Source organism: Volvox carteri, assembly GCF_000143455.1.
Source record: "Volvox carteri f. nagariensis unplaced genomic scaffold VOLCAscaffold_1, whole genome shotgun sequence".
Lineage (NCBI taxonomy): Eukaryota > Viridiplantae > Chlorophyta > Chlorophyceae > Chlamydomonadales > Volvocaceae > Volvox > Volvox carteri.
In genome coordinates this window covers 2831075-2839875 of record NW_003307545.1, presented here as the reverse complement: position 1 = coordinate 2839875, position 8801 = coordinate 2831075, and the positions used below count along the sequence as shown (strand labels likewise).

Below are 8801 nucleotides of genomic sequence, written 5' to 3'. Positions count from 1 at the left end.
GCGGCACCGTCGGCACCGGCGGCGGCGGCGGCGGTTGTGTTCCCCCTGCGGCGCCCGAGACGGCTCCTGTGTGCGAGGAGGCGCCGCTGCAGCGAGGTTCGTCCTCGGGATCTGAGTCAGGCAGTCAGGGCAACACGGGCTACCTGACCACACCAGCACAATGGTACTTTCGCGGTGGGGCTGAGGAGGAGAAGGAGGAGGGGAGGAGAGGAAGGGGAGGGGAGAGGAAGGGGGGGAGGAGAAGTGAAGAGGAAGATTTAAAAGAGTGAGGAGAAGGGGAGCGGAAGGGGGAGAGGGGAAGGGCCGAGATTGTGCACGCGTGTATGCGTGTGTGTGTGTGTGTGTGTGTGTGTTTACGAAAAGGGAGTTGGAGGAGGTGAAGAAAGGGAAGGGGAGGGCGTCAGGTCGGCGCAGATGACGCTCTGAAGAGAGATGTTGGTCCACATTGGGTGCTGGTGCTCTCCTGTCGCGAAGGGGGAGAGGGGGGGAGGGGAGTGGGCTTGGGGGAAGAACAACGGGAAGAAAGCCTGACGAATAGCGGGTGGGTTTGGAGTAAGTAAGAAGGCCCATAATCGCGGTAATGCTTCCATGAAGGCACTTACTTCTTACATACTGGACTGGTGAAGCATTCCTTAATCAGCGATGAGACCTGTTCACGTTCGTTTCAAGTTTCCACAGATTCAGATAACCATTTTACCCCCATCCTTCTTCTTCGTCTTCGTCCGTCTTTGTCCGTCTTTGTCCTTTTCGCAGGGCCGAACCGTGCGGCGGCAGTATCCCCCTCCGACGTCCCCTGCGCCGCAAGCTCCGCCGCCGCCACAGCCGGCAGCAGCACTCGCCCGAGCGAACCGAACGGCCAGTATAGCGCGCACGACAGTGACCGATACGGGTACGACGGCAGCAACAGCACCAATGTTAACGACGTCAGCAGTACAAGTAACGCCAACGGCCGCGGCGCCAAACAGGCGCCGGCGGCGCCGTTACCGCGGCCCGAGACCGACGACGACGGCGCCGCCGTCGTCGTCATCCGCGGCGGTGGCGGCGGTGGCGGCAGCTTTAACGGCGGCCAGCGCACGCAACGGCTAACGCCGGTCCGTACGGGGTCCAGCGGCGCAGTGGCGGCGGAGGGAAGGCCGTCGGTAGACGAGCGGATGGTCGTGGGCCGGGAGAGCCTGTCGAGCATCGGAACAGCTGGTAAGCTGGCTGGCGGGAACGTTTACGTTTTAACTATGGCATTACAGAACGTCGTTAAAAACAAAAGAGTTGAGGAAAGAGCCCCTTGAATGAGCGGATGAATGAGGTGATGCTGAACTGAACGAGTGGTGGAGTGAGTTTTAAAGCTGAAATGATTGAGGAGCTCTGTCAGGAGGCTGCCACGGGGGGTGAGGACAGAGGGGGCTGGTTGGTGAAACGGGGGGTTGCTTGGAGATTGGTTGATTGGTTAGGGTAAAAACCCTAAAACCCAACCACCAAGCACCAACCCTGCAACTGTCGTACAACTACACCCCTTCAGGTAGCGTTCAAGAGGAGGACTGGTACGACGCCCGAAGCGTCGCCTCATCCTTTTCCATCGTATCATGTTTCAATGCCGGCGGTGGCGGCGGTGGCGGCGGCGGCGGCAGCGTCACCGCCGCTGTTGGCGGCGTGATGTCCTTGGCGCTGCACACCGGCGACCAGCAAATGGGCGGAGTGCAGGTGCCGTACAACATGGCGGAGGCTGCCGCCGCCGCCGCCGCCGAGGCCGCTGCCGCGCCACAGCCACGTCGCAGCCGCGTGGCGGACTTGATGGATTTCCCGGTCGTTATCCCCAAAGCGGAGGTGCGGTCCGTCGCCCCTCCTGCCTCTCTCTCATCAAGTCATCATCATCCTGCGCATCATCGTTTGTTTCACGTTTTTTCACGTTTTCACGAAAAAAGGGTAATGGTGCCGCCTCCACGCCGCCACGCACTGCCCAACCCAACAATCAACAGGTTTCAGCTCCACCGGTGGTAGCTCTGCCGGTGACGCCGCCGCAAGCGACGCGGCGGCCGACACTACCACCGACCGAATCCCCGGACGATGTCGCCCTGACGGGACAGTTCAGCACTCCGGCGCTGGCGGCGCCGCACCGCACTACCTCGATCGCCGCCGCAGACAGCACCGCCGGCACCGCCAAGGCCGCCGCGGCCATGGACGCCGCTGTGGCCGTTGCCGACGCGGCGCCGGTAGCGGCGGTGCCGTTGCCGCTGCCGACGACGCCGCGCGACGTCGTGACGCCTGTCGGCCTCCCCGCCGGCGCACTTCTGGGTGGGGAGCGGCCTCGCTGGGTTCCGGAGAAACCGATCCCGGGCATGGGTAAGCGGAGGAGGGGGGGGGGAGCGAGGAAGCTGTAGTAAAGGCGCTATGGCGCCATGCGGCACACACACACACACGCGCGCGCGTGCACACGTGTCTATCCTTGGCCTAATCATTCTATCTAGAGGCTTTGAAGGGCTCTCCCGCACGGGCTTCCCTCCGGCATTATTGTGTGTCTGTGTGTGTGTGTGTGTGTGTGCGTGTGTGTGTGTGTGTGTGTGTGCGTGCGTGTGTGTGCGTGTGTGTGTAAACACACAATTTTACACCCGGGTCGCGTTATCCAGAGAGATCACACACACACACACACACTCACACACAAACACACCTCTCCTCAGGAAAATGCACTCAAGGCCTCTTTCCTGCCTCACTCTTTACAACCGTTGAGCAACACGACCTTTCCTCTTTCCCGTCCCTTTTTTCTTTCTTCTCCTTTTGGCGCGGGGTCCTTGCACGTCAACGACACGGGTTTCTTTCCGCCGTACCGGTACGGCCATGCAGACCCGACGACGCGCTACGTTCCGTCGCCCAAGGTGACGGGCATAGCCGGCTACTGGGCCAAGATACCCGAACTGTCCGCCCCCATCCCCATGCCCATCGACACGGCGTTGGGAGTGAACTACGTGGCACGCACCGCGCACGAGAGCATCAAGGGCATCCTGGTACGGCATCTGTTTGGTATGTAACGGAAGATTAGTGTGTGTGCAATACACACAGCTTCGTATGGTCACCGTTTTGTATGGAGCATATCGTTCCTGCTGTTGTGTGGTGTGCATATTTGGGCATTCTTTGGCCGCCTTGCCATCCTCGTTTCCGCCACCCTTCCTCACACTTCCTCTGCCACTCTCTCTCTCTCTATTCCGCACTGAGGCCCTGGATTGGTGTTCCTGTTCCGTGTGATCCTCTGCCCTTATGGCGTTATGGTGGCCTTGTTGGACGTTCCCTCTGCAGTTTCGAGAGTCCGATACCCAGATCATCTTAAAGGCGCGTCTCACGTTGCCGCTAGGCGTCCGGATCACGCACGAGGAGGTATACAACAAGGACAACTCGACGGTGACGATCTTGCTTCGCCGCGACGTCAAGCCCGGCAGGAGCAACACCAAGATGTACTGCACGGAGGATGGCGACGTGTTGCTCGTGTAAGTCGTCCTCTGTATTGGAGATTTGGGCTGTGTGGGATTTGAGGGACCCGTGGACGGGTGGGTAGTCCAGCGCGTCTTGAGATTTTGGGATCGTGGTGAAATGGCAAGGGAAGGAGTGAAACATCTCGCGGGTAGGAACTGGGGGAAGGACGGCGAAGAGGAGGGATTGGGCTGGTGGCGCGTGAATCCCTGGTGGGTTCCTGGATATGCATGCTATGTATGGCCAGAGGTAAGGCACATGCGCGGTCTTAGGCTATGTGTGAGGATGGGAGGTCAAGAGCTTGACCAGCTTGAGGAGAACCCGTATTGTTGCGCTGCGAGGCTCTTTCGTTCCGTTGTCCCCACGACGCTGCAGGTGCGAGAGCATCGACATTTCGGGGAGGTTAACCCACATCGGCTATGAGCTCGTGCACACCTTCGACAATGGCCAGAAAATAAAGTGCCATCAGTGGGTTTTTATTATGCGCAATGGCCAGATTGCTGAGCAAGATTTTATTGGTCGCCTTAGCCCAATACCGGGTCACTGAAGCTTTGAAAAAGCGTAGTTGGACGAGTTGGCACTATTGCCTTCGGTGCAGAAGAATGACATGCTTTTCTCGATATGGATTACGCTAGACCTTAAGAAGTTTGCGCATCTGGCGATCGTGGGGTTTAGGCTTTCGCAGGAAGTACGTGGGGGCTAGGGTTTAATATGACAGTTGGTATGCGGAACGGTTTTCAAATTCCTTCACATAGAAGGGAACTTGGACATTGCGGTGTTGCTGTGGTCCTCCGACTGTGTAACGACACCGACCTCCACGTCAACGATTAAACAAACTGATTTGTACGGCAAGCTGAATTTACACCTTGCAGCACATGTTTTGAGGAGAGTCTTGCCTCACAATGTTCATATCCCAAGGCACGCCTGTTAACTGTAGCTTAAGAGCTTAGGTTTGGCCAGACCTGTCAATAAAAGAGCGTAATTGACATAAGCGGTTTCCCATTCTGTGTATCCTGTGGGTGGACGTGTATCTTTTCAATCAATCATGTCTCCAACTTACGCGGAACACCTCAACGTAGGTGTTGTTGCAGAGAGCTGCCGCTCTTCCAGTTATTTCCGCCTGTCGCAGCAGGGCTTAACGCCGCCGGATATCTTGGAAAAATGTTCAGGTCATCAAGGGCTTTTGTGACAAGGCAGATGGCAAGGACAAGCTCACCGCGCTTATACAGGTGCTTACAGAGGCATTTCCGACAGCTTCAACGGCACCCTCCGTTGCTCCATCCCGTGGTTTCCCTTTTCTATACTTCTGCAGTATGCGTGCATGTTTATTTCAGCTGGCGAGCCTGGCAATATTAAGAAAATCCAGGCGTCTGTGACAGCCGCGCGCAAGGTCTTCCGTGTCATGCGGGTGAGTAACTCGGGCTCACCGCATACAAGCTAATTCAATTTTCTGTGTACTTTACTAATACGTGGTTTGCAATGCAGCCCCTCGAGCTGGTGACACCCTTGCTCATCCAGCCAGGTTTCACGGGGAAGCAGCCGATGCTCCTGGAGGCCGTAAACAAGGTATGAGAGTCTTGCAGACCAATCCTATATTAGCAGTGTTCGAACCTCCGTCTATGGTCATGAAATTAATTCGCTGTATCTTTCAGACACACACCCGTGTCCACGGCGTATTTGCTTTGGGAGCACGCTCTGCTTCGCAGACTGCACAGCTCGCAGGATTTCTCCGCACGTGCGTATTGACTCCGCCTGTGCGTATTGACCCAGTTGGCATCAGGTGGCAAGTGGCTAACGTTGACCGGTGGACATTTTTGCTGTGCGCTGCAAAACCACACAGGTGAAGGCGGTGCTCATGGCGGTGTACTTCGGTGCCGACCATGTTGTATGGGCACACCAAATCGGTCTCATTTCTGACAAGAAGGTTGGAGAGCGGTGAGTGCCGATGTAGTCAATCATGCAGTATATCATGCAGAGAGTTCTACCTCGTATGATTATGATTATGCAGATCGCCTGCATGGGATGGTTTTAGCATGTTTCCCTAATCGCGCGGCATTATGTCCCACCCTTCACAGTTTCCGTGGTTTCCAGAAAGTTTGTCACCATGCTAATCGCAAGATTCTCGCTGTTTAAACCTTTGGCGACCTGTCCTGCAGATACCAGAAGCTGTCGCTCTGGTCTTGGGCGCTCGGTTCACTGTGCACAGTGGCGACGGAGAGCTGGCAGATCACGGCATCCAGCGTTGCGCGCAAAGAAGGCGAAACGGAGGAGGAATACGGCAAGCGCGTTGAGGAGGTCAAAAAACAAATCAACCAGCGCCTATACGTCCTTATCCATGCACTCTTCCAAGTAAGTTGCGAGTAGGCGATGTGGATTCCAGATTGTCGAATAGTAGCGTAGTTTTAGGGCGAACCTAGACGATGGGACACCTTTGAAGGATAGGCTGCTTTAAATGCGGAGAGGATTGCAACGTCCTGATTTGCTGATGGTGAATTAGCTCCTGGTGGTGTGCTCTGGCTTGTGGAGACCCTCTTCATCATTGTAAGAACTTCTGAGGCACGTGGGGCGTGATCACTAAACCTCCTGTGGTAGATATGGAGCCGAGTCCTTAATTCATGCATGACGCGTGCTTAGTCGTGCTCGATGAACTGAATTTGTATTGACGCGTCAGCAGAATGTCTGTCCGTGCTGCCCATGCTTTGTGGTTGCACATTGACCCCTGGATCCTCCGCTGATGATGTTTTGCAGGCTGCCCTGGCGACAGGTCTCCTGCAGCTCGTGCCCCTGAAGCCGCGCACAGTCGGTTTCCTCGGCGTTGTGGCATCTGCAATGAACTGCTACATGCTGCTGCCGGCTTACCCCAAGCCAGCACCCAAGGCCAAGACTCAGTGAAAAGGCCCATCGCCGTCGTCTGCTGAATTGTCGTCTTTGGACGAGATTTTGTTGGTCTGCTGGGCTCCGAGTCTTGTGGGCGGCGCAACCTTTGGGCCTGGTGCTTTTGGCTTTGGCGCCACTTGTTTCTAGCTTGACATACATCTGTGATGAGGCTTGTGAATGGTGTGGTTGTCGGCTATGTTTTTGAGTGCGGCGCGGCTGACCCGGGGTAAAGGCAGGTATTGACTGACCCGGGGGATACGGTCTTGCGCCGCATGTCGTGTCTGTTCTTTCGAAGTTGCCGATGCGGAGGACAAGTACTCGTGAGGCTTGCTAACGCAGGGGGACTTGCTATTACTGGCTGCTACATTGGCAGTCTGTACTGACGTGGCGGAATGGGGATTGAATATTATCCCTTCCTGGCCAATCAATATGCAAAAGCATTGGGTGCGCTGTGGTCGGATCATAATTGCCATTGAGCTATAACAAAGCTCCATGCGTCGATCGGTCGTGGAGCTTCTTTCGGGCTTGACCGTTATCATAAGTTTAGGCTGTTTTTGCTTAGTATAGATTGCCCAAATTTATTGCCGCTTAGGTAGATTGCTCAAATTCCGCTGGATGTAATTTGCTGTGTAAACTGGCTTTTGCTCCTATCGCAATGTCTTAACCAACTGTTATGCACAAATCGCTCTGTTCTCTGGAGCAAATCTGTTTCTCCATAAATGAATGTCTTGCCTGCCGGATGCCTGCAGCTTTTGGAACTGAACAAGCATCCTACCTATGGAAATGGCAGTATTAGATTTGCTGCGAGTGTGGCTTCGCCTTGTGATCCAGCTGTTCCTAGGTCTGATTGGAGCAGTGCCAGTGCACGTTGCGTTTGTCATGGATGGCAACCGTCGCTATGCGGAGCGGCAGCACCTTGATAAGGCCACAGGACACACGCACGGCTATGGAAAGGTAAAATACGCCACTGGCGCCTCCTGTTAGCTTTGGGGTTGACAAACCGGCAGGCATTGCAACGCAGATGGTCGATGTCATCCACTGGTGTATAGAGCTGGGCGTCAAGTACATAACAGTGTATGCCTTCAGCATTGACAACTTTAAGCGCTCGCCTGACGAGGTGGCTGCCTTGATGCAGCTGGCGGAGCAAAAGTACATCGAATTGGCCCAGGTGCGGGCCATGTTCAAGGTCACAACTTCAAGCTCATTCCCTCCATAATTCCACTCCCGTGTTGTACCAGCAGCGGTGAGCTACACCTTGCCAGCCTTGCTGCTTCAATCCGTGTTGGCCAGGGGTTAGGGGGAAGGAAATGAACCCCAACATCCGACGCCATGACGACCCAACCCCCGGTTAGCTCAGCCTCGGACAGAGATGTGGGAGGCCGTGGTGGGAGACCCTCGCGATGGGCCGCGCAGCGATTTGAAGGTCAAGGAAGGCCGGCATCGACACATGCGCAGATTGGCAACCCTTTCGGCCTTTCGTCACCTGCCGACGCCTAACCTGCACGAGCTCCGCACTTTACGTATCGAAACCCATGCCTCCCAGAAAATTAATTAATGCTCTTATTTTCCTCTCGGAAAATTAATGCTCTCTTTCAATATCATTCACTTCGTCCTTCCAAGCACCCGTGCATGTGGAACCCCACACCCCCACACACACCCCCACCCCCACACACCCACACCCCACCCCGCCAGGATAACGGACTCGCGGAGCGGGAGGGCATCCGAATGCACATCGTGGGCGACCTTGAGCTGCCGCCACCTGCCGTACAGGGCGCTGCAGCACGGCTCATGCGGGGCACCGCTGCGCTCCCTCGCCACCGAGCGACACTCAACGTTTGTTTCTCCTACACGTAAGACGATAGACGATGCGGCACCACCACCAGGTGCAGCTCCATTATCACCATTGCCATATGTCCATTCTGAACCCCAGTTCAACGGTATATATGTATGTACGTACGTATGTACGTATGTATGGGGACGCCCCGCCACTTTCACCTGAACCGACATCCCGCCGGTGAAAGAGAATCCCCTTGGGACTCTCCCGCTGCATGCACCTCACCTACCTAGCACGCACGCATGTCGCCGCCTGCCGCCAGCGATTCAGTTCTGTTGGACTGCTGAATACACGAGGGAAAATCACCCGTCGACCCTTACCATACAGGGCGAGCGAGGAATCCGTGAATGCCGTACATGAAATCCAACAAGCCGTACGCGATGGGCTGCTGCTGCCCGGCGACGTGACGTCGGAGACGTTGATGGGAGCGCTGCACACCGGCTCCTCGTGCCCGCCCGTCGATCTGCTGATTCGAACATCAGGAGAGACCCGTCTGTCGGACTTCCTGCTGTGGCAGGCGGCCCACGCGCACCTCTGTTACCTACGCACCCTCTGGCCAGATCTGTCGTACTGGGACTTTGCGCGATGCGTGATGTCGTACAAGCGACATGCGGGCACACTGGCGGCGTTGCGACGC

General features: G+C 56.1%; 2 protein-coding genes across 2 annotated transcripts; both read left to right on the top strand.

Annotated features, from left to right (window-relative positions):
* The first annotated feature begins 4410 nt into the window (after positions 1 to 4410).
* pex11 (uncharacterized protein) lies at positions 4411 to 6983 on the top strand. Its single transcript, XM_002946095.1, has 7 exons — positions 4411 to 4528; positions 4623 to 4682; positions 4766 to 4861; positions 4939 to 5019; positions 5294 to 5388; positions 5610 to 5802; positions 6202 to 6983. The coding sequence occupies exons 1-7, from the start codon at positions 4499 to 4501 to the stop codon at positions 6343 to 6345; spliced, it is 699 nt and encodes a 232-aa protein (XP_002946141.1). The 5' UTR covers positions 4411 to 4498; the 3' UTR covers positions 6346 to 6983.
* A 130-nt stretch (positions 6984 to 7113) lies between these two features.
* On the top strand, positions 7114 to 8801 carry VOLCADRAFT_55634 (uncharacterized protein; the record flags this gene model as incomplete). Its single annotated transcript, XM_002946094.1, has 4 exons — positions 7114 to 7284; positions 7352 to 7498; positions 8023 to 8180; positions 8492 to 8801. Coding segments are annotated over 4 exons (786 nt in total), but the record flags the coding sequence as incomplete, so codon positions are not given.